General features: G+C 40.3%; 1 protein-coding gene across 1 annotated transcript; it reads right to left on the reverse strand.

Moving 5' to 3' along the window:
- Window positions 1–10,663: 10,663 nt before the first annotated feature.
- On the reverse strand, window positions 10,664–25,369 carry ZNF616 (zinc finger protein 616). Its single transcript, XM_025369215.1, has 3 exons — window positions 25,282–25,369; window positions 21,653–21,779; window positions 10,664–13,792 (listed from the first exon to the last, which is right to left on the reverse strand). Exons 1-3 carry the CDS (start codon window positions 25,291–25,293, stop codon window positions 11,586–11,588), a joined length of 2,346 nt encoding a protein of 781 aa, XP_025225000.1. The 5' UTR covers window positions 25,294–25,369; the 3' UTR covers window positions 10,664–11,585.
- Window positions 25,370–26,764: the final 1,395 nt, after the last annotated feature.

The raw sequence follows: 26,764 nt of genomic DNA on the forward strand, positions 1-26,764 counted from the left end.
AATCTGGCTAAACTATGATAATAATTAGGTAAACATAATGGGATAAATACTTGTAGACACTTATCATAATTTACAATCTGAAGTTATATTGAGTTAAATTATATTTTATTAATTGGGTATTTTCCAATGAAAAATATTATAGAAAAACATTATTTCATCAAAAAAGTGTGTCCTTTTTAAAAGGTGAATAATTTTTATCTAATTCAAAGCTTAACTAAAGGTTATGTATAAAACAAATCAGAAAGAACCAGGAAACAAGAAGGATGTAAAGAAAGTTATAGAAATAAAGATTCTGTATCAAAAAAAAATTATAGAAATAAAGAGGTATTTTTGGGACTGGCACAGTGGCTTATACCTGTAATCCCAGGACTTTGGGTGGCTAAGGTGGGAGGGTCATTTGAGGTCAGGAGTTCGAGGCCAGACTATCCAATACAGTGAAACCTTACCTCTACTAAAAATATAGAAATTAGCCAGGCATGGCAGTGTGCATCTGTAATCCTAGCTACTCTGGAGGCTGAGGCAGGAGAATCACTTGAGCCCAGGAGATGGAGGATGCAGTGAGCTAAGATCCAGCTATTGCATGCCAGCCTGGGCCAGAGAGAGACACTGTCTCAAAAATAAATAAATATTTTTGGTAGGAAAGCTTAAAGTAAAATAATTCTATATGAGAAAGAATCTTGTATGAGAAATTTTGTCCTGGAATAAAATAACTGATTATATAAGAAAAATGGATGCTCAGGACAAACAAGAAATCCCAAGCATGTCATGAATGGTCTTTGTAAGTCATAATAAGATTTGTGAAAATAAGTTTTATGTGATCAAATTGTCTATAATTAAAGGGAAATTATAATAGTCTTTCTAGAGATTGGGTTTTGATTTTTAAAAACCCCACTTATACACTAAAGGATTGGTTCAAACTACAAAATTTTCTTAAAGTAGTGCTTTACTCTAAATAAATTATGAAACATTATAATTTATTCAATGTAAAGTTCAAGTTTTATGGAATCTCACTGTTTTCAGCTTTCTCTCCCCTTTTAAAAGGCCTGAAATCATAACTTTTTCAACTAATTTTCAGCTCCTGTAACCTTTTTTCTTTGGGTTCTAACTGTTGTGGCTTGACACTATAAAATGTTTTATTTTTGAGGTCTAAAGGAAATGTTTCTTTCCAACATAATATCTCCCACAGGGAACAGCAGTCACACTGTAGAAGGCCTTTTCTTTTGCCTTTGGATAACTGGCCTACTAAACGGATCTTACACTGTATCAAAATAATTCCTATGTCAGTATTACTAAGTTTGGTTTGGTTAGAAAGAAATTTAAATTAAAATTTTAAAAATTAGTTTATTATATCCATATAACTTTCTGTATGTGCTTTTAAAGTCCTTGTTCCATTCAGTTACAGGGCTTTGACTCCTGGGTTTAAAAAGGACACTAAGTCTTGCTAAATCTTAAACACTGATAGAGCAGATCAAGCCTCATCTTCAGACCCAGTAGAAGTTCCTAATCAAAATAAACTGTATTTGTGAAACACAGGGCAAGAAATTAAAATTATTCAACTCCTCAAGTCGCAATGGTTATAACGAAAGAGGTGGACATGTGAGATTGTCAGGATCAATTTTTAGAGCTAAAATAAGTTTGGGTTCTCTAGAAATTAACTATCAATTTCAAAGGCAAATTGTTGCAAGACCAGCATGTGAGCCCCTGTGCCAGATTAACAAGGTTGTCTTGGAGCATTAGCCCACTTTTTTTTTTTTTTCTTGAGATGGAGTCTCACTCTGTTGCCCAGGCTGGAGTGCAATAGTGCGATCTGGGCCCACTGCAACCTCCGCCTCCTGGGTTCGAGTGATTCTCCTGCCTCAGCCTCCCAAGTAGCTGGGGTAACAGACATGTGCCACCACGCCTGGCTAATTTTGTATTTTTAGCAGAGATGGGGATTTACCATGTTGGTCAGGCTGGTCTCAAACTCCTGACCTCAGGTGATTCACCCACCTTGGCATCCCAAAGTGCTGGGATTACAGGCATGAGCCACCATGCCCAGCCTAGCCCACTATTTAATAAAGATTACATAGTTAAAAAAAAAAAAGCTCATGGAAATTATACAGTCAAGATGATTAAAATTTTAGTTTGTTTATAAAATGTCAAAAACCCAATTTAATTGGCCTTGTGTCATTTTTATTAGGGAATATTGTTTGGGAAATTAAGTCTTCTCTCTCAAAAAATAAAGGTAGTCACCTTTTACTGAAATCTTTGAGATACCACTTTGGTTAAATGAATAACTTATTTTATAATGACCTGTGATCCTATTTTATGATATCAAGTATTTTAAACTTTTTATATTTGACAAGCTTTCCAAAGTCACATTTTAACTTGGGTCCTCATTAAACTTTTGTTAATCCCCTGAAGTCCAGAAGAGACATATTTGGCTTATTTGGTATAAAAATCATACAGGAAGCATTGTCAAATATGAAATGGTGTTTGGCTTTCTTTGGGCTGTACTTGTATAAATATGAAATTGGCATGTATTCCAAAATTATGGAAAATCTTATCATTCTGATATGACTTACTATATGTTAATATTTTATTTTTTGAGATGGAATCTCACTCTGTCACCCAGGCTGGAGTGCAGTGGCGCCATCTTGGCTCACTGCAACCTCTGCATCCTGGGTTCAAGCAATTCCCCTGCATTAGCCTCTCAAGTACCTGGGACTATAGGTGTGCACCATCACACCTGGTTAATGTTTGTATTTTTAGTAGAGATGTGGTTTCACCATGTTGGTCAGGCTGGTCTTGAACTCCTGACCTCAACCCACCTTGGTCTCACAAAGTGCTGCAATTACAGATGTGAGCAACCGTGCCTGGCCACATATTATTAATAATTATAATTGTTGGCTGGGCATGGTGGCTCACACCTATAATCCCAACACTGGGAGGCTGAGGCAGGCAGATCACCTGAGGTCGGGAGTTCAAGACCAACCTGACCAACATGGAGAAATCCCGTCTCTACTAAAAATACAAAATTAGCTGGGCGTGGTGGTGCATGCCTGTAGTCCCAGCTACTCAGAAGGCTGAGGCAGGAGAATCGCTTGAACCCCAGAGGAGAGGTTGCGGTGAGACAAGATCATGCCACTGCACTCCAGTCTGGGCAACAAGAGCAAAATGCCGTCTCAAAAAATAATAATTATTATTATTATTACTATTGATTGTTAAGTAAAATTGTTGTATGTCAAAGAAGTAACCAAAATTTCCATTATAGTCAATTGTGGTTTTAATAACAGCTGTCCTGAGACATTTTGTTGTCCATAGGCAATTGTTGTCTTGTTCGGATCCTCTTCAAAAGTTGGTTTATAATCAGCTATAGGACTTTGATAGGTGCTCTGGAGTGCAAGTTTCTGATAACTTTGGAAATTGTGACATTAGAATAGAGGAATAGAGGAAAGAACTTTCAAAACTTTCATGGAGAAATAAAATGTTCATGAATATCAAACACAACACACATTAACTGCATGGACTGAACTAAAAGGAGATGAAAGTAATCTTTCTGATTTTTTTCTTTGGATCCTTTGTTTTGTTTTACAGAGTCAAGGAAACTTTTCTTTTGAGCTATTGACAACTTTTTTTTTTTTTTTTTTTTTTTGAGACAGTCGCCCAGGCTGGAGTGCAATGGCATAATCTGGGTTCACTGTAACCCCTGCCTCCCAGTTTCAAGCAATTCTCCTGCCTCAGCCTCCCAAGTAGCTGGGAATACAGGCACCCACCATCATGCCCAGCTATTTTTGTATTTTTGTAGAGACAGGGTTTCACCATGTGGACCAGGCTGATCTTGAACTCCTGACCTAAGGCAATCCACCCGCTTTGGTCTCCCAAAGTGCTGGGATTACAGGCATGAGCCACTGTGCCTGGCTGACAGCATTTAACAATTGAGGAAGGTATACTGCTGTGAACAAAATTTGGAAATATTTGTTCCTCTCTACCTGCTTTCTCCAGAATTTGGAAACTATTTCTGAGTATTCTTAACTTATGGCAATACAGTTATTTGCGTTAAGTGTAATGAGTTTGTTTTGGTTTTTTGTTTTTTGGCAACAGGGAGCCATCAGAGAAACTGGTCATTTTACCAAGGCTTTGACTGGAATGGCATGCTAATCTAACTTGACTTACACAGCCAATGAAACCCTCTCAGGAAAACTGGCTTCATACCTTGTGAACGCAGTCCCTATACAAGGTTCCTGACCTGTGGCAAGTAAAGAATGCCACGTTCTGACAGACCCAGGAGCCCCAGGTTATCATGGCACCTCAAGAGAAGAAGAATTTACCCAACTCATTGATATTTGGTGCTACAAAGCCATGCCTGGGCTCTGCTTTTTAAAAGTCTTATCTGAGATTGCTTCTATGGAACAAAGTTCCATCAAAGCCAATTTTTAAAGCCTGTAAGAAAAATAAGTATACTTGCTGCACTTTACACATATAATCCGGCCAAGTATAATAAAGTAAATCAGTCCTTCCATGATTGGACTTAATAAAAATGGGAAACTGGAGAAAAATTATGTTTCAAAAACCATGGTATACCTGTTGTTAGATTCTAGTCTTGCCTAATGTTTTTCAATTTTTATGATTTTCTACAGTTTGGACTGAATTCTAATTTTTTCTAGCTACATGTCTCTGAAATAATGTTTTCAATTTTTTCTTCTTTCTTTTCTTTTTTCCCCCATATTTTCTAATATGAAATCACTGAAAACTAAACTGTATTTTCTTAAAGCCCTGATAACTGAAGCTAGACAATTTAAACTTCAAAAGAAAATAACAGTGACCTATTCACATACATAAGCCACTTTCACACCTACCTACTGATGTATGGACTTCAGAGTAATATGGCCTGTATATATTTTCCAGAATTGTTCTTCATTTTGATCTGTTCCTCCTGCTATTTTCTCTTCATAGGACATGATACTTTACAACGTGCTAAAAATGAGCTTTCCAAATAACATGGAATTTGCCTGCCTAAAAATAAACTGTCCCAGCCACGAAAGATCAGATGAAACCTGATTTTTTTTTCTTTATTTTGAGACGGAGTCTCCCTCTGTCGCCAGGCTGGAGTGCAATGGCGCAATCTGGGCTCACTGCAACCTCTGCCTCCTAGGTTCAAGCGATTCTGCTGCCTTAGCCTCCTGAGTAGCTGGGACTACAGGCGTGTGCCACCACGCCTGGCTAATTTTTGTATTTTTAGTAGAGATGGCGTTTCACCATGTTGGCCAGGATGGTCTCCATCTCTTGACCTCATGCTCTGCCTGCCTCGGCCTCCCAAAGTGCTGTGATTACAGGTGTAAGCCACCACACCCAGCCTCTCCCAAAGATTTTTAAAGGAGAAAAGGGGAAATGTGAAAGGAAAATAAATCTTGGCACCCAAAACTCACTAAGCCAAAGGGAAAAGTCAAACTGGGAACTGCTTAGGGCAAACATGCTTCCCATTCTATTCAAATCATCCCTCTGCTCACTGAGATAAATGCATGTCTGATTGCTTCCTTTGAAAATGGTCACCAGAAACTCAAAAGAATGCAACCTTTGTCTTTTATCTACCTATGACCTGGAAGCACCCTCCCTGCTTGGACTTGTTCTGACTTTCCAAACCAAACCAATGTGCATCTTACATATTAACTGGTATCTCCTAAAAGTGTATAAAACCAAGCTGCACCCCGACCACCTTGGGTATATATGGCCAGAAACTCTTAAGGCTGTGTCACAGGCAAGCATCCTTAACTTTGGCAAAATAAACTTGCTAAACTGACTGGAAAAAAAGAAGTAATCTTCAGAGAAAATAAAAATACCATGGAAAAACAGGGAGATTACATGATAAAAATGTTAACTTACAAAGATGATTTCAGAACCATCAGTGCGTATGCACTAAAAAACAGCTGCAAAACGTGAAGCAACAGTGACAGAAGTGAAAGAAATACACAAATTTAGATTGAGCAAAGAGGATTATTAGGGTAGTCAAAGTACTCTGTATGTTACCATAATGGTAAATATGTGCCATTTTACAGTTGTCCAAACCCACACAATGTGCAAGTGTGAGCCAAGTATAAACTAAGGATGTTGGGTGATAATCTACCACTTTGGTGGAGGATGTTGACAATGGGGAAGTCTATGCATATGTGGGGGAAGGAGCTATATGGGAAATCTCTGTACCTTCCACTAAATTTTGCTGGAAACCAAAAATTGCTCTACAAAGTAAAGTATATCACAGAAAAAAAATTGAATTAGAAAATAGGTTAAAAACATGAGAAGAAATTTCACCAGTGTAGATGCACAGATAAATAGGCAAAAGAAAAGATTTTCCATATTACCGTCCATCAAGTCTCAGAAATTAACAATGTTCTTTCTTTTTTTTTTTTTTTTTTTTGAGACAGAGTCTCGCTCTGTCACCCAGGCTGGAGTGCAGTGGCCGGATCTCAGCTCACTGCAAGCTCCGCCTCCCGGGTTTACACCATTCTCCTGCCTCAGCCTCCGGGTAGCTGGGACTACAGGCGCCCGCCACCTCGCCTGGCTAGTTTTTTGTATTTTTTTAGTAGAGACGGGGTTTCACCGTGTTAGCCAGGATGGTCTCGATCTCCTGACCTCATGATCCGCCCATCTTGGCCTCCCAAAGTGCTGGGATTACAGGCTTGAGCCACCGCACCGGGCCTTATTTCTTTTTTTTTAATTGAAAACTGAACAGCAAATGAATTTTTATGGTTTGTTTTCTGCAACAAACAATATTAAAATGTATGAGAAATAATATGTATTGCAACAGGTTATAAGGGTGGAAACAAATAGTCTTACAATTTGCTGGAAGCATAACAGAGCTTACTGACATTTTCAAGGAAAGACAACAAAGAAAGATGTTATCAAACAAGATGGTATCCTGACAGAGACACAGCGCTCCACAACTGCTTCATACTCTGCACACAATAAATCCTCTCAGAAAGAGGAGAGGAGTGATGCCAAATGGGCTTGCACTGGAGCTGTGGACACTACCACTGCTATTATTCATACAACCAAGGCTCTACAATACCCCTCTGGAGACAAAAGTGCAACACAAAATCTGTGTAACAAAGGAAAGCAAAAGTAGAAATAAGGGTCCAGAGAAATATATACAGTGCAAATACAGTACTGCAAACTCAGTAAAAGGAGTTTTTGACTAGAGTATGAACTTTCAAGTTGAAGATATATTTCGCAGGAACATTCACCCAAAGCTTGAGAGCTAGAGCGAAGAAAGACTTGCAGTCAGTAACTGAGTAGATGAAATGCCTAATTTTTCACTAGGTGATAATTTCCTTTGGGAAGAAGTGCCTTATCTTTAATTATTCCACTTTTTAAATTGCCTCAAAGTTGCTTGCTATTGAATTGTATAACACCAGACAATGGCAGGTTGTCAAACGATAACCCCAGTGGATAATTTAAGCTGCTTTTATGAGAAGCATGGTGCTAAGCTGCCTTACACAGTGTTTTTACAATAATCATAAAAAAACTGAGTTTATTTGATCATGTAAAAGAGTATGACCTTCTCACATAAGGTCATGTTAGAGGAATTCTTTTTAAAAGAGGTTTCCAAACTCATCCTTTGGGCATTTAAAAAATCATTATATAAATGTACACTTCTTCCATACATAAGAACAAACATTTTCCCTTCACAAAAAAACCTCATATTTAGGCCAAAATAAATTACAACTTGCTGAAATACCTTTTATGGCTCAGTGCTCATTCCAGCTATATGAAGCTATATTTTTTGCGCATCTTCAGAAATTAGAGATACTGAGAGAGAGCAGTTACTTTTTTTTTTGAGACGGAGTTTCACTCTGTCACCCAGGCTAGAGTGCAGTGGTGCAATGTCAGCTCACTGCAACCTCTGCCCGCAGGGTTCAAATGATTCTCCTGCCTCAGCCTCCCAAGTAGCTGGGATTACAGGCGCCCACCACCACGCCCGGCTAATTTTTCTATTTTTAGTAAAGACACGGTCTTGCCATATTGGCCAGGCTGGTCTCAAACTTGACCTCAGGTGATCCACCCACCTCGGCCTCCCAAAGTGTTGGGATTACTGGCGTGAGCCACTGCGTCTGGCCAGAGAGAGAGTGGTTACTTCTAAAATGACATGATGTTATAACTCTGGCTCAGGGAACAGGTCAAGTTCTAAATCTCGGGAATAAAAAACAGATACTCATTATCCAATCCATATAATCTTGTATTATATATGTATTAACAGTCTATGCAGTGAAAAATGAAGAACATAAATTTCATAAAACTTTAAAAACACACAACATAGGCCAGGCGTGGTGGCTCATGCCTGTAATCCCAGCACTTTGGGAGGCGGAGGCGAGCAGATCATCTGAGGCTGGGAGTTCGAGACCAGCCTGACGAACATGGAGAAACCCTGTCTCTACTAAAAATACAAAATTAGCTGGGTGTGGTGGTGCATGCCTGTAATCCCAGCTACTTGGAAGCTGAGGCAGGAGACTCACTTGAACCCAGGAGGCAGAGGTTGTGGTGAGCCAAGATCATGCCATTGCACTCCAGTCTGGGCAATAAGAGCAAAACCCCATCTCAACAACAACAAAAAACCAAAACAAAAAACACAACATAAAAATGTAAAGAAACAAAACATTTAATGTACAAGCTACTCCATTTGGCAATGTGTACCGAGATAAAAATTTACCTACAAACAGAATATAACACAAGGAAAATGTGATTTAAGAAGTGATCTCAGGTCCATAGCTCTTCAGTTCTTCCAAATTTGTAGATCAGAGTGGTTGGGTAACATATGCACCAAAAAGAATCCACATGGAAGCAATAAGTACCCCAAACATCGACACAAAACCAATGAAAAGCCAAACTCAAGCACCTGTTCTTCCTCAACAGCCTCTTTCACAGCTATCATCTGTCACCTGAGCATTGGATACAGCATTTTTATCATGAAGAAAGCCAATGTGGGAAATACACCACATGTGTGAAAGGCATGGTTCAACTGTTCTGGCCTACGATACACCACAGCTGCGTCATTATCCACCAGCCTGTAAAAAACAATATACCTGTTACAACAGACGCCACAGCATTCCTTCTCTCACCCCAGTCAATACATTCATATTCTGGCCAATGAAAACTATCTAGGAAGCCTGCCATTTTTTATTTCTTAAGCATCCATTTTCCATTAAATGCTGTATCCCCACTTCCTCAAACACCCACGCGGACTTCAGGCACGTGCACAAGGAGACTGCTGCTCCACAGTCTGGCTGGTGTCCTCCAGCTCCACCTCAGCCTTGGGAGCCCACAATGTTCTATTTTTATTTGATCCCGTCTGCCTCCACCAATCATTGAAAAGAAATAGCCTTTACTAAACACTCCAAAGTGTCTTTGTGGTGATGTCATTAGGAACCCATAACTGTCCCCAGGAATTGGCAGTGGGAACAAAGGTTTTCAGGAACATTCTTAGCTCACCAAGCTTGCACCATTATTATCAATATTGGTGAACTGACGAATTGCAGTTTTTTGCAAAGCTGCTATCTCAGAATCACAAACTTACATCTCACAACCAACTGGCTCCCTCCCCCTAACATATTGGTACAGTCATCCCACATTATCTGCAGTTTCACTTTCCACGATTTTAATTACCCATGGCGACTGTGATCCAAACACATTAAATGGAATATTCCCAAAAAAGGTAACTCAGAAATTTTAAACTGTGCACTGCTCTCACTAATGTGATGAAATCTCACATTGTTCTGCCCACGACATAAATCATCCCTTTATACAGTGTAGCCACACAGAATAACCTACCCATCTCTCAGTCACTTAGTAGTCATCTCAGTTAGCATTGTTAAGAGTATTGTGGTGTTTGTGTTCAAGTATCTCCTATTTTACTTAATAAAGGCCCCAAAGCGCAAAAGTAGTGAGGCTTGCAACTTGGATATCTCAGAGAAGCTGTAAGCTAGACACAATCGCATGTACCTGTAGTCTCAGGTAGTCTGGAGGCTGAGGTGGGAGGACCACTTTTTGAGGCTGCAGTGTGCTAAGATCTTACCTGTGAATAATGGCTGTGCCACATTGATTACATTTCCAAGTTTTCTCTCAAATAGGAATAATTTGGTAAAGCCTGAAGACACACTATTGCTTACAGTTCCTTTCATGTTCAGCATACTTACAGGATTTTTCACCTCTATACATTCAATCAAACTGCAAAGGCATGGACATTAGTTTTGTCTCACTTTAAGTTCCTGGGTACATGTGCACAATTTGCAAGTTTGTTACACAGGAAAACATGTGCCATGGTAGTTTGCTGCACCTACCAACCCATCACCTAGGTATTAAGGCAAAAATGCATTAGCGATTTTTCCTGATGCTCCACTTCCCTGACCTTCCCACCCCCATCGGCAGGCCCCAGTGTGTTGCTCCCCTCCCTGGGTTGATGTGTTCTCATTGTTCAGCTTCCACTTACAAGTGAGAACATGTGGTGTTTGGTTTTCTGTTCCTCTCTTAGTTTCCTGAGGATAATGGCTTCCAGCTCCAGCCACATCCCTGCAATGGACATGATCTCATTCCTTTCTATGGCTGCATAGTATCCCATGTTGCATATGTATCACATTTTCTTTATTCAGTCTATCACGGATAGGCATTTGGGTTGATTCCCGGTCTTTGAACATTTCATTTTTTAAAACCATTTGTTACATTTGTAAGGTTGCTCTCTAGTATGAATACTCTGTTTCCATTTTGATGTTGGGGTAAAAGCCTTAGCATGCACATTACGTTTCTGTGGTTCCTCTCAAAGATGTATATTCTGATGCCTAGTGAGTTCTGATGCCTGGGGAAAGCCTCTGACACACACATTTATATGATTTCCTTTCAGTATAAACTCTCTTATGACAAGTAGTGATTGAACTCTACTAAAGGTTTTGCCACCCTCATTTCATTTCATACATCCCTTTGAATTACCTAGATTCACAAGTTTTGGCTTTTGAGTAGAATTCTTGCCACACGTATTATGCTTCTGTGATTCTTCTCCAGTATGCATACATCCTGGAATATGTATACATATTCTTACACCCAGTGAGTAGTGAACACTAGCTTAAAACTTAGCTATATTTACTGCATGTGTAAATGTATTAGGTCATAACTGCATTGCTACAAAAAAATACCTGAGGCTGGCTAATGTATAAAGAAAAGAGTTTAATTGGCTCACACTTCTGAAAGCTTAACAGGAAACATGGTGCTGGCATCCGATCACCCTCTAGGGAAGGCTCAGGAAGGTTAAAATCATGGTGGAAGGCAAAGGGGGTATAGGTATTTCACATGGTTAGAATGAGAGCAAGCAACAGGGAAGTGCTATGCACTTTTAAACAGTCAGACCTCAAGAGAAGTCACTATTGCCAGGACAGCACCAAGGGGATGATGCTAAATCTTTCTCAATTTGAGAAATCCACTTCCATGATCCAATCACCTCCCAACGGGCCCCACCTCCAATAGTGGAGATTACAATTCCACAGGGATTTCAAGAGAAGGGAAAAATATACAAGCTATAACAGTAAGTATGAATTATTCAGTGATTCTAGAAACTAGGACAACGTCTAAGGCCTTGTCACATTGAGTTTAGTTGTAAGGTTCTCTCCAGTATGCCTTATTCGATGTTTAGTGAGGCCTGAGCGACAAATAAAAGATTTTCCACACTCATTACATTTATAAGGTTTTTTGCCAGAATGAATTCTTTGGTGTTTATTGAGGGAAAACAACCGCCCAAAGGCCTTGCCACATTCAATACATTTGTATCTTTTCTCTCCAGTGTGGATTCTCTGGTGACTTACAAGATGTGAACTGTGCCTGAATACTTTGCCACATTCATCACATTTATATGGTTTCTTTCCTGCATGAATTATCTGATGTGCAGTGAGGTTTGAGCTCCGTTTAAAGGTTTTGCCACACTCATTACATTTGTAAGGTCTGTCTCCAGTATGAACAGTCTGATGAAGTCTAAGATGGACACGCTGACTAAAGGAATTCCCACACTGATTACATTTGTAAGGTTTCTCTCCGGTATGAATTCTCTGATGTCTATTCAGTGTGGAGCCCTGATTAAAGGCTTTGCCACATTCATTACATTTGTAAGGTTTCTCTCCAGTATGAACTCTACGATGCCCTACAAGATGTGAATATTGACTGTAGACCTTGCCGCATTCATTGCATTTGTAAGGTTTCTCTCCACTATGAATTCTCCGATGCACTGTAAGACGTGAACATTGACTGAAGACCTTGCCACATTCTTTGCATTTGTAAGGCTTCTCTCCGGTATGAATTCTCCGATGCCTTGCAAAAGCTGAACGGTCACTGAAGACCTTGCCACATTCTTTGCATTTGTAAGGTTTCTCTCCAGTATGAATTCTCCGATGCACTGCAAGACGTGAGTGTTGACTGAAGACCTTGCCACATTCATTGCATTTGTAAGGTTTCTCTCCAGTATGAATTCTCTGATGCGCTGCAAGTCGTGAATGTATGCTGAAAACTTTGCCACATTCATTGCATTTATAAGCTTTCTCTCCGGTATGAATTCTCCAGTGCACTGCAAGACGTGAATGCTTACTGTAGACCTTGCCACATTTATTGCATTTGTAAGTTTTCTGTCCAGTATGAATTCTCTGATGCACTGCAAGACTTGAACGTTTATTGAAGACCTTGCCACATTCACTGCATTTGCAAGGTTTCTCTACAGTGTGAATTCGCCGATGCACTGCAAGACTTGAACGTTTACTGAAGACCTTGCCACATTCATTGCATTTGTATTGTTTCTCTCCACTGTGGATTCTCCGGTGACATACAAGATTTGATCTATGTCTGAATGCCTTACCACATACATCACATTTATATGGTTTCTTTCCTGCATGGATTACCTGATGTACAGTGAGATTTGAGCTCCGTTTAAAGGTTTTGCCACACTCATTACATTTGAAGGGCCTCTCTCCAGTATGAACTGTCTGATGAAGTCTAAGATGGACACGCTGACTAAAGGATTTCCCACACAGATTACATTTGTAAGGCTTTTCACCGGTATGAATTCTCTGATGAACAGCAAGGTGGGAACTTTTACTAAAGGACTTACCACATTCATTACACACGTAGGCTTTCTGTCCAGTGTGACTCCTTTGGTGTCTTACAAAATATGAATTTTTTCTGAAGATCTTGCCACATACATCACATTGATATGATTTCCCTCTTGTATGGACTACCTGATGTATAGTTAGTAGTGAGGCCCGATGAAACGCTTTGCCACACTCTTTGCATTTGTAAGGTTTCTCTGTAGTATGTATCCTCTGATGATTAATAAGGCTGGAAGATGCTTTAAAGGCTTTGCCACACTCATTACATACATAATGTTTTTCCCTAATGTGTGGAGAAACTAAGCAACCGTTATTACCTGTCTTCTCCATTTGATTACATTCAAACATTCTCCCTTCAGTTTGAACTTTCTGCGGTTCGGTCAGATGTGACTGAAAGCTTGATGTAAGCTGGTTTTCAATATGATTGTTTTCTACATCCCCTTGACTATGTTGATCTCTTTTACCAGTAAGATTGTTTTCATGGGGCACTGGCACTTCTTTATAATTTGTTTCACCATCTTTCCATTGAAATTCAAGGTCATATAGATGTTTCTGTATTCCCCTGAAGTATAAATTTTCAATATCACAGCTTTGATGTCTTTCCAGTGCCACTGTTTGGAACCTTTCTCTTGTATTACTGTTCTCTGTTGGTGGTAATTCCTTGATCACACATTTAGGAGAGATACCTGCAAAATATAATGAACATGAGTTTTTAAAAAATAACTACTATTGATAAATACTTTATATTGGAAACATACTACACTAAGCATAATGTTTATACCAGACAGGTGTGAAAGTTCTCCACCATGATCTTTTATTTTTAGAAATACAAAATGAGTAGAAGTCTATAGTAAAGAAAGGATGACTACATGTAATTCAAATTATTTAGGAAAGCCTAGTTTCAAACATCCTATGACCAAAAGATTTATGTTGTGCAAACATATATTGGCACTAAAACAAGTATTTTGCAACCAATGACACCAAATTACACACCAATTGGCAGAAAACGTGGCTCTCTCATAAGAGAATAAAAGTTATGTATGTTCACTTCATATTTGCTGTGTACAAACAAATGTCAAACTACAGCAAGATACAGTGTAACAGTAAATATTCACAAGTTCAACTAATTAATAATTATCATAAAAATTAATAAATAAAACACTCTAATAACCCAGATAAAACCAGCACGTAAGTAAAATACAATATACATTATATTTAGAATTCCATACTGTAAATTTGTATATTGTATATACAAATTTGCATCATATGCAAATATACAAATTTACAGTATGGAATTCTAAACAATTCTCCCTTTATAATAAGCAAGAACGTATATTCTAGAGACAGCATATGATAACTAGAAAATATGTTGAGATCACTGACTTTTAAAGATAAAAGAAAGATAAATATGTCTTTGGCCATACCACCCGGAACACAGCTGATCTCAGAAGCTAAACAGTGTCAGACCTGGTTACTACTTGGATGGGAGGACGGTAAATATACAACATAATATAGAATAAAAAGTGGGGCAGGAAGTCAGAAATACTGACTATGACTTCATGCCTACAACATGTAACAATCAACACAGCAACTCCCTATCTATTGTGCTTTTTTCTTGAGATGGAGTCTCACTCTGTCACCCAGGCTGGAATGAAGTGGCATAATCTTGCCTCACTGCAACCTCCACTTCTAAGACTCGAGCAATCCTCCCACCTCAGCCTCTCAAATGGCTGAGACCAAAGATGTTCACCACCATGCCCACCTGATTTTTTTGTAGTTTTAGAGACAGAGTTTTATTGTGTTGCTCAGGCTGATCTCAAACTCCTGAGGGCAAGCAATCTGCCTGCCACAGCCTCCCAAAGTGCCAGGATCACATACAGGCACGAGTCACCACACCTGGTCCTATTCATTGCCTCTAATTACCTAATTAACTGGCCACAAAATATATATCATACAGAGATTCTACTTGAAAAGCATATAAAGTAAGATAAAAGACAACAAACATTGTTTGGAAGAAACTACAAAATGAAAACTTACAGATACAATGAAGGCTGCTTTGATATAAAGACTTATGTCTGCCAAAATTCCTATGTTGAGGACCTAATCCTCAATGTGATAGTACTTGGAGGTGTGGTCTTTGGGAGGCAGTTAGGTCCTCTGCCACGTAAGGACACAGAAAGAGAAAGTCATGGTAAACCGGAAAAAGGGCCCATGCCAAGACCCAAAATGGTGGTTCTGACATGTTAGACTTCTCATCACCCAGATCTGTGAAAAGTGAATTTCTGTTGTTTCAACCACCCAATCTACAATATCTACTATAGGTAGCCATGCTGACTAAGGTGAAGCCAATATGCCATCTCATTATAAACATGGAACAATATTGATATGCTTTATTTAACAAAGAAATCTGTGAGTCTTTACTAAAAAACACAATTTCTAGACTAGCTAACAGTACTAACTTGTTTAAAAAGTCTTGAGGTAAATTATCACTATTTAACACACAAGCAAAGTATGCCCACGGGATTTATATGTTTACATCCAATTAACAAAGAAAGTAAGATATGCACCTACCTTTGCAGGATCAAACACTGTTTTTTTTTTCAAAAACTGCTCAAGCAGGTTCTGCAGATAACAGGTCACCCCAAATACTAACAGTGTAGAAAGAAATACTTCAAGAGCCATGCTATGTTGCCAAAAGCATTATTCAGCCATCCCCATGAATAACAGTATCTGAGTCATCATTCCCTGCATATAATGATTTAGGCAGTGTTCTCAGAAAGTGATCAGGCCAAGGCAGGTGGATCACAAAGTCAGGAGTTCAAGACCAGCCCAGCCAAGATGGTGAGACCCCATCTCTACTAAAAATACAAAAATTAGCTGGGTGTGGTGGCAGGTCCCGGCTACTTGGGAGGCTGAGGCAGGAAATTGCTTGAACCTGGGAGGCGGAGGTTACAGTGAGCCAAGATCGTACCACTGTACTCCAGCCTGAGAGACAGAGCAAGACTCCATCTCAAAAAAAAAAGAAGTGATCAAGTGAATGAGTAGGGTCATCCCTTACAGAGTGAGAGTAGTGTGGGAGGTGAAGGAGTTATGCAATAATGGGAGTGTAAAACTAATATGCTAGTAAGTAGCCAGGTAGTCCGTCTGGAACAAAGTACTATTTTAGGAAAGGCCAGGGAAGAGAAAAGGCAAGAGGAAAAGGGCAAGGAGTAATGTGCATGGGGCAGCAGTGTTTGTGCTGGCAGAGCTGTGGGTATATAATTTCACAAGCAACAGTTAAAATCCTGACTTTGGATGAAAAAAGAAACTAATTTAAAAGTAGCATTATACTGACCAATACTTAAACATGGGAATTATACTATGTGCACAGGACAAGGGAAGACAGTTAAAAAGGAGGCAGTGTGAGGATACGGGAAGAAAGCAGACTTATGTCTTTATAATATATGCTATGAAATTTATCAAATTGAATGTCCCATGAGTTATATTTCCAGGCATATGCTCAACAACCCTACATATCAGGAGAGATGCGAAAAAAAAGTTCCTACAGTATAATCCTGAAGAAAAAATTTGATAACAGCCATGAAGAGGAGATGGATGAATTCATTTTGTACACATACAAAAAGACAACATAAAACCTTATTGATAGTACAACAATGTTAAGGAGACTTGGGGTACAGAAGAAACCCTAGCAAAATAGGCAAATATTAGTCTGAAAAAACTAAGAAAGCAGGAAACTGCTGTCAAGGTTTAAATACATGTTAATGGAGACACAGTATTTATGGAAGTAATCTGGGATATCAAAAACATAACATGGGAGCAGACCTATAAAGGAATCATTTTTGTATGTGACTGAAGTCAAACTGTTATCAGTTTAAAACAAGATGTTATAAATCTAAAGTGTTTTCTGTAATTGCAATGATAACCACAAAAAATGTATAGAAGACACATACAATGGAAATAAAAGTATGTCAAGACGAAAGAATCAACTAAACAAACACAAAGGCAGTAACAGATATGAAGAACAAAAAAATCTAAGAGATATAGGAAACATTCTGCAAAATGGCAACAGTGAGTCCTTCTCTATCAGTCATTACATTAAGTATAAGTGGCTTAAACTCCACAATCAGAAGATACAGACTGGCTGAATGAATTTTAAAAATAGGCTCCAACTACATGCTATCCACAAAAGATTCATTTTTATTTGAAGGACACACACAGGCTCAACTGAAAGGATGAAAAAAGATATCCCTTATAAATGGTAACAGAAAGACATCAGAGGTGGCTAAACCAATATCAGTCAAAATAGACTTTATGTCAAAACTGGTACAAGAGACAAAGAAGGGCATTATATAATAATTAAAGGGTTAATTCACTAGGAAGATATACCAATTACAGATCTATATGCACCTAATATTAGAGATCCTTAATATATGAAGCAAGAGAAACATAACTAAAGGGAAAAAATTTCCACAGTAATAATAAAATACTTCAACGGACCACTTTTATAAATAGGACAATCAGATAGAAAAAAAGTAAGTAACTAGGCAACCTAAACTATACGTTAAATTGGACCTAATCTACATATGCATAACACATCACCCAAAAACAGCACAAAAGAATTTTTTCCAAACTCCACACGGAACATTCTTCAAAAGAAATATTTAAAAATAAAACTTTTTAACACTTCTTTTTTTTTTGAGGCTGAGTCTCGCTCTGTTACCCAAGCTGGAAGGCAGTGGCGTGATCTTGGTTTACTGCAACCTCTGCCTCCCAGGTTCAAGCGATTCTCCTGACTCAGTCTCCCAAATAGCTGGGACTACAGGTGCGCGCCACCACGCCAAGGTAATTTTTGTATTTTTAGTAGAGACGCGGTTTCGCCATGTTGGCCAGGCTGGTCTCAAACTCCTTGTGGGGAAAAGAAAGAGAGATCAGACTGTTACCGTGTCTATGTAGAAAGAAATAGACATAAGAGACTCATTTTGTTCTGTACTAAGAGAAATTCTTCTGCCTTGAGATGCTGTTCATCTGTAACCCTAGCCCCAACCCTGTCCTTGCAGACACACCTGCTGTGTTGACTCAAGGTTTAACGGATTTAGGGCTGTGCAGGATGTGCTTTGTTAAAAAAGTGCTTGAAGGCAGTATGCTTGGTAAAAGTCATCGCCATTCTTTAATCTCAAGTACCCAGGGACACAATACACTGCAGAAGGCCGCAGGGACCTCTGCTCAGGAAAACCAGGTATTGTCCAAGGTTTCTCCCCATGTGATAGCCTGAGATATGGCCTCGTGGGAAGGGAAAGACCTGACTGTCCCCCAGCCCGACACCAGTAAAGGGTCTATGCTGAGAAGGATTAGTGAAAGAGGAAGGCCTCTTTGCAGCTGAGATAAAAGGAAGGCATCTGTCTCCTGCTCCTCCCTGGGAATAGAATGTCTCGTCCCTGGGAATAGAATGTCTCAGTGCAACACCTGATTGTATGTTCTATTTACAAAGACAGGAGAAAACCGCCTTAGGGCTGGAGGTGAGACATGCTGGTGGCAATATTGCTCTTTATTGCACCGAGATGTCTGTGTGCAAGCACATTAAGGCACAGCACCTTTCCTTAAACTTGTTTATGACACAGAGACCTTTGTTCACATGTTTTCCTGCTGACCCTCTCCGCACTATTACCCTATAGTCCTGCCACATTCTCCTCTCCGAGATGGTAGAGATAATGATCAATAAATACTGAGGAAACTCAGAGACCAGTGCCAGCGTGGGTCCTCCGTATGCTGAGCGCCGGTCCCCTGGGCCCAGAGACTTTGTCTCTGTCTCTTATTTCTTTTCTCAGTCTCTCATCTCACCTGACGAGAAACACCCACAGGTTGTGGAGGGGCAGGCCCTCTTCGCTCCTGACCTGTTTAACACATTTTAAAGACAGAAATCATAAAGTGTAACTTATCCCATCATAACAAAGTAAAACTAGAGATCAACAGCAGAAAAAAAATTAGAGTATCAACAAATACGTGGGAACAACATATTCCTAAACAGTCAATATGCCAAATTGGAAATCTCAAAGGAAATGATAAAATACCTCAAAACAAAGGAAAATGAAAATAGAACATACCAAAACTTATATATGCAGAGAAAACAGTGCTAAGATAGAAAATTGTTAGATATACATGCTTCCATTAAAATAGAAGATCTCCAATGGAACAGAATAGGGAACCCAGAAATACAGCCACAGATCTCCAATGGAATGGAACAGGAAACCCAGAAATACAGCCGCATACCTACAACCAACTGATCTTTGACGAAGTCAACAAAAACAATTGAGGTAAGACATTCTATTCAATACAGGGTGCTGGAAAAACTGGCTAGCCATATATCGAAGAGTGAAACTGGACCGCTATCTCTCATCATACACAAGCATTAATTCAGGATGAATATAGACTTAAATGTAAGACCCCAGGCTACAACAATCCTGGAAGAAAACCTAGGAAAAACACTTCTGGATAAAATACAATTTTTTTAAAAAAATTTATTCCTCATTCCCTAAGCATGATGGAAAAAAATACATAGGTTTTATAAATATCAGTTGAGAAGTCATTGAAGTGCAAGAAATGGGCTACATGTATAATAAAGTAAGGTTTGAAAATAATAATTCAGTATAACATGATGGACATGAAAGTAGACTGGAGAATAATTATTATAATATAGCTTTTGTTCCCAAAAAAAAAAAAAAAAAGGGTGATTTAAAGAAAGTCCAGCGAGTTATATTTAGGAAACTGAAACTTACTACAGAAAAGCAATGTGTCTTATATAACAAAGTATGACCAGGCTGGACGCAGTGGCTTACATCTGTAATCCCAGCACTTTGGGAGGCTGAGATGGGCGGATCACCAGAGGTCGGGAGTTCAAGATCAGCCTGACCATTATGGAGAAACCCCGCCTCTACTAAAAATACACAATTAACCAGGCGTGGTGGCACGTGCCTGTAATCCCAGCTACTCAGGAGGCTGAGGCAAGAGAATCGCTTGAATCTGGGAGACGGAGGTTGTGGTGAGCTGAGATGGTGCCATTATACTCCAGCATGGGCGACAAGAGTGAAAATCCATCTCAAAAAAACCCAAAAAACAAAAAACAAAGTATGACCAATCTCTTTCATGGCATTTCTACAATTAAGATAGTAACTATATTTTAAAAATATATTCAAGGTATTAAAAAATTTCCAATGAAAAGAACTGTAATCAATTTCATTAACAAATTTTTTTTTTTTTTTTTTTTTTTTGAGATGGAATCTCGCTCCGTCGGCCAGGCTGGACTGCAGCGGAGCAATCTCAGCTCACTGCAAGCTCCGCCTCCCGGGTTCACGCCCTTCTCCTGTTTCAGCCTCCCAAGTAGCTGGGACTACAGGCACCGGCCACCACACCCTGCTAACTTTTTGTATTTTTAGTAGAGACGGGGTTTCACCGTGTTAGCCAGGATGGTCTCAATCTCCTGACCTCATGATTCGCCCGTCTCGGCCTCCCAAAGTGCTGGCATTATAGGTGTGAGCCACCGCGCCCGGTCTCATTAACAAATTTAATAGTAGGAATTAAGTCAGGGGAAATGGGAGTAAAAGGAATAACTGAAACTATCTTATTACAACACTACAGAGTTTGTGTAAGTTTTAGAGAAACTGCTGCTGAACTATACCATCTGTAAAAGAAAGAAATCTTGTAAAATATATAACATGATATACATTCCCCAATACAACACTACCTCAGAAAGAAACATAAAACAAAGGAAAACTGAGTATCCTCAAAAATATGGAACTGATTATTAAATAAATAAAAACAAAGTTCACTTATAATACATGAAAATGCACCAGATGAAAGTAGCGGTCACTTAAAACAAATTATGTGGACTTAAAAAATATAAGCTTTGGCCGTGCATGGTGGCTCACACCTGTAATCCCAGCACTTTGGGAGGCTGAGGCGGGTGGATCACAGGGTCAGGGATAGGCCACAGGGATAGGCCAAGCATACTGGCTCAAGCCTGTAATATCGGCACTCTGGGATGCCAAGACCAGAGAATTCCTTGAGCCCATGAGTTCAACAGCAGCCTGAGTGACATAGTAAAACCCTGTCTCTACCTGGGCATGGTGGTGCGTACCCATAATTCCAACTACTTGGGAGGCTGAGGTGGGAGGATTGCTCTGAGCCCAGGATACAGAGGTTGCAGTGAGCTGTGATCACACCAGTGCACTCCGGCCTGGGCAACAGAGCAAGAACCTGTTTTAAACAAACAAAAAAGCACATGGACAGAAAACGGAATTGGATATTTTAACTCTGCCATAAAGTTCTCTGCGAACTTCAGCTCTGGAACCACCACTGATGTACAAAGAAGGCCGGAGAATATATATACAAAGGAGACAGTGAAAGGCCAGATGCAGCATTAAGAAGCTTTTTATTTTTCAACCAAAAAGGCTTCAGTCTCAAATAATGGAGGGGTTCCCAAGAAAGACAACAGAGAAAATACAAAAATGCACGAAGGCAAATCTGAACTTCTAGAATGAAATTATACTCACCTAGGAAGACCAGGTTCCTGTAGTTCTCCAACATCACATCCTTGTACAAAGCTTTCTGCACAGGTTCCAGGCATTTCCACTCCTCCTGAGAGAATTCTATGGCTACATCCTTGAATGTCAAAGGTCCCTGAAATGAAAAACACATTTCAAAAAGAAGCAATATGAGAGCTCTTTTGTTTACATAAAATGAGGAGAGAACTATCACATCACTTTGAATTGTGTGTTTTGACATATCTATAAAAGGCATCTGTGAGAAAGTTACGGTGCTTAATTTTAGTTTGTTACAAAATACAATAGGAGACTATTATATTCTCTACATCAGTGTATATTTCTCTTTTTGTGGACAATGCAAGAAATACACAAATAAGAAGAACACATGGTTATCCCTTAGAAAGTATTAGATATTATGTTCTATACATTAACTGTCTAGATGAGCTAGTATATGAGTGGTGTTTTCAGAGATGACAATGTCTATAGTGGCTTTAAAGAAAGGTCATAAACTAAAAACTGTGATGACCAGAGTAACAGCAATGACTAAAGTTTTGGAACACTCCCCATGTGCTGGGCATTACTCCAAATGCTTTACATGTTCTAATTCAAACAACAACATAATAGCCTATGAGAGAGAGACTTGTTCCATGTTACTGTGTCACAGACTGGCTAACAAACTTGCCTAGGTCAACAACCTGAAAATGGCAGAGCAAGCATCTGAACCCAGATGTCTGAGAATTAAGAGCTGACTCAAAACAATCAAACAGTTACATTAGGGTTACAGAACATACTAGTCTCTCTGTGCTGCTATAACCAAATAAGACTGGGTAATTTATGAACAATAGAAATATATTTCTCATAATTCACAGGCTGGGAAAGCTAAGATCAAGGTGCCAGCAGGACTGATGTCTGCTGAGGGATGATCCCTGCTTCCAAGATAGTGTCTTATTGCATTTTCTGGAGGGGAGGAACGCTGTGTCCCCACATGGCAGAAGGGACAGAAGGGCCAAAAAGCAGTGAACTCCGTAGGATAAGCGTTTTGATATCTCATTGACCAGAACACCATATTCCATTGATGAGGGCAGAACCCTTGTGATGCAATCACCTACTAAAACCCAAACCTCATAATACGTGGAGATTGGGCATTGGGGATTAAGTTTCAAATGAACTGTGGAGGAGAGAAAAACACTCAGACCACAGCATTCCATCCTGCCCCACCAAAATTCATGTACTCCTCACATGCGAAATGCATTCCATCCCAATGGCCCCCCAAAGTCTTAACTTTTTCTACTACCAATTCCAAACTCTATAGTCTACAGCTGCATCTAACTATAATCTAAATCAGATATGGGTGAGACTCAAACATGTGTTTCATCCTGAGGCAAACTGCTCTCCAGTTGTAAACCTGTGAAATCAAACGACTTAAGTGCTTCCAACATCCAATGGTGGCATAGACACACGTTAAATATTTCAACTCCAAAATGCAGAAACAGGAAAGAAGAGGTAGCTGCTCCCATGTTAAGTCTGAAACTCAAATAGGGCACACATATTAAATCTTAATTCTTGACAATAGTCTTCTTTGACTCTATATCCCACCTTCTAGACGTCCTGGAGTAGGAGTTAGGTCCCCAGTGTCCCGGGGATCCTGCCCCATTAGTTTTGTTGGGATCACCCCACATGGAAGTTCTCACAGGCTGTGGTTTCCTGAGCTGCGATCACACACTGGTGACTCTACATCTCTGGACTCTCAGGGGTGGTCCTACTTCAGGGCTACCCTTGACCTTGCCCTAATACGGGCTCTCTAAGGTGTCCCTGCCTCCATGGCTAGGCTGACAACTGCCCTAGTGGTGACTTCCTGTGGTAACACTGAAAGAACAGGATGAAAGGTTAGGGGCCACTGAGCAAAAAGATGACTGACATAAACCAGTGCCTGCAGTAACACAGAAAGACACAAGGGTGAAGATCTAGTACCACAGATATCTGCAGTACTAGAGTCTATCTACAATAGTACAGAAAATAGGGGAGCTTCTGACTAGAAAGCCGCAAACCTCTTCAATAGAGAGATGACAAGCAAAGGCCCAGAGAGGACAGAATCCCCAGCAAGAAAAAGCATGGGAAGTCTCCAGAATCTAGGGTAGTTGATTGGAGTGTCCTCCCTGAACAAAGGAGCCACCAAATCTGGGGAGGCAGCTAATTTTTCAAATGCTGAAGTCACAAAAGAAGACAATAAAACATACAAAGAAACAGGGAAATATGGTCTATAAAAAGAAACCAATTGAATCTCTACAAACCTACATGAAAGAAATGGCGATTTACATTTTGGCTTCGAAGAATTAAAAAGAAATGTGGGCCGGGCATGATTGCTCACAACTGTAAACCCAGGACTTTCAGAGGGCCAGGCAGGAGGATCACTTCAGAGCAGGAGTTCGAGACCAGCCTGGCCAACATGTATTAATGCCTGAACTGCATCTTTGCTTGAACTTTTACCGAAAAACAAATACATACATCATGTGATGTTTAAAATAAATATAATATTTAACAATAATTGGTGCAGTGGGAGAATTTGGCTCCATCTTCTCTGATAACAAATGCTCAGCTCTTACATCTGAGCAAAATTATAACCTTAAAACTTAAAACAACTGCTGGTAAGAGTCCCCACAGGAACAAAGCAGTCTCTGTGAGATGGATATTCGGACCATGGCTAGAAGAATCTGACATTCAGCTTGATTTCATATTTTTAAATCAATGATGGAATAAAACACGCTCTAATGTCTGTATCTGGTTTTCCATTCAATTCCCAGTCATTAAGGGTGGTGCAGTTAGAAACAGTGACTCATTCATACAGCTTCAAATGTAGTATAAAATCAGGCAGAAAGATCTCCCCTTACAGGCCTCCTTTTCCATAATGTTGTTGTTGTTGTTGTTGTTTTGAGGATGAAGTCCTGCTCTGTGACCCAGGATGGGGTACAGTGGCACCATCTCGGCTCACTACAACCTCCACCTCCGGGTTCAAGCTATTGTCCCGCCTCAGCCTCCGGAGTAGCTGCGATTACAGGTCTCTGCCACCATGACCATCTAATTTTTGTAATTTTAGTACAGATGAGGTTTCACCATGTTGGCCAGCTCGTCTCAAACTCCTGAGCTCAAGTGATCTGCCCACCTCAGCCTCCTAAAGTGCTGAGATTGCAGGCATGAGCCACGGCGCCTGGCCGCTTTCGATAATTTACTAGATATTTATGCACATTAATATGTGACTTCCACAGGCAGCTTCTCTATTCCTGGTCTACAGAGAGCTGACAGTGCCTCCAATGTGGCCCCCAAACAATCCTTGCTGCCCAACAGCTCTGATACCATGGGGCCCACACCCTGTCCCCATCCATGTCTGGGTGTGAGCCCTCCCCAGGACCATGCCCAGTACAGCCTCTTCCCAAGTTCATGTCCCTCGGTCATGCTGAGATGGAATGTAAATAAGATGAGAGGAACTGAGGAAAGGCATGGATGAGCATGAGCAAATGTGTCAGGAAGGAAGCTTCAGACGCAGAGAAGATTCACAACTCCAACGTCCTGCACTTCACAAAGGAAGGAGACAGAATGACCCACCAAGAATGTCACTTTACCTGAGTAAAATATCACTTTACCTGAGTAGCCATCACTGACTCCTTTTCTTTCCTCTTCTTCCTCTTCTGGGTTTCTTTCTCAGTCAATGTAATTATTCACACATCAAACCTAAAAGTAAAAAATCTGTTGTTTAATGCTTGGAAACAACACATTACTTTCTGTATCACAACCATGCACACAGGGAAGGCCTCAGCATGTGGAGTGACAGCCCACTGCACTGGGGGGATGCAAGGTTAATACATTCCTACACAAAGACCAAGTGAATCTTTCACCGTTTTCTTCAGCACTAGCTCCCCTCCGGGAGACGCCCACACACAGGCTGCAGCAGAGGGTAGCTGGGCTGGACTGAGCTCCCACTCAGGGCAAGGACCTATCTCTGATTAAACCCCATGCAGAGCGCAGCACTCCCTCACCTCTGTGGGTCACAGGCTGAGCTCTGCCCTGGGAAATGGAGGATACAGAGGCTTGAAGCTCAATGCTGGATACAAATGAGAATCAATTTGGGGCTGGGAGCGGTGGCTCATGCCTGTAATCCCAGCACTTTGGGAGGTCGAGGCGGGTGGATACCTGAGGTCAGGAATTCGAGACCAGCCTGGCCAACATAGTGAAACACCCTCTCTACCAAAAATACAAAAATTAGACAGGCGTGGTGGCACACGCCTTTAATCCCAGTTACTTGGGAGGCTGAGGCAGGAGAATCGCTTGAACCTGGGAGGCAGAGGTTGCAGTGAGCCCAGATCGAGCCATTGCACTCCAGCCTGGGTGACAGAGACAGACTCCATCTCCAAAAAAAAAAAAAAAAGCATCAACTTGGGTACCTCTTAAACATTATGGAGGCTGGGCCCACCCTAACTACTGGAAGGAGAATCTCTATAAAGGGGAATGAACCATGTGTTACAAATGCCTTAGCACTCTAGTCTGAAGCCAGGATTGAGTACGTCTCAAAGGAGGCAAGACTACCACAGCCCCAATCTCCCAGCTCTGATCTCCCCTTGGGGCCTTGTTGTTACCAGTCTGTAGAAAGTGGAAGGCAAAGAACCAGAAAGAAACACATAGAGCAAAAATATGGACCTGCTTTTATTGGCTTTTATTTGCAATCCTAGAATCAGACAACACCTCATTCTTAATATGAAAGGCGTTGAGGGGAAGAGGTCGGCTTCATAAGCTGAAAGGGCTGAATGGAGCAAAATCAGGAAACTAAAAGCAGGTTGGTTGTTTCAAAGTTACTTTTCTTTGCGTTGCCATTTTCTCCAGATCCTCAAAATGTAAAAAGAACATAGTAGTAAGTTTTGTTTAAATGAGTAGGAAACCCCATGTGATGCTGGTGGCAGAGGGCACCTTTGCAGATCGGGATGGGGGAAATCTTGCCAGATTATCTGCAACTGAGGGGCCAGAGAGTTCTAGGCACAGGGACAGCCCAGGTAGACGCCCTCAGGCAGGAGTAACCTCGGCTCCAGGAATAGGAAAGAGGCCTGTGTGGCTGGAGCAGAGGGAGTGAGGAGG

Source organism: Theropithecus gelada, chromosome 19 (assembly GCF_003255815.1).
Source record: "Theropithecus gelada isolate Dixy chromosome 19, Tgel_1.0, whole genome shotgun sequence".
In the NCBI taxonomy this organism is placed as follows: domain Eukaryota; kingdom Metazoa; phylum Chordata; class Mammalia; order Primates; family Cercopithecidae; genus Theropithecus; species Theropithecus gelada.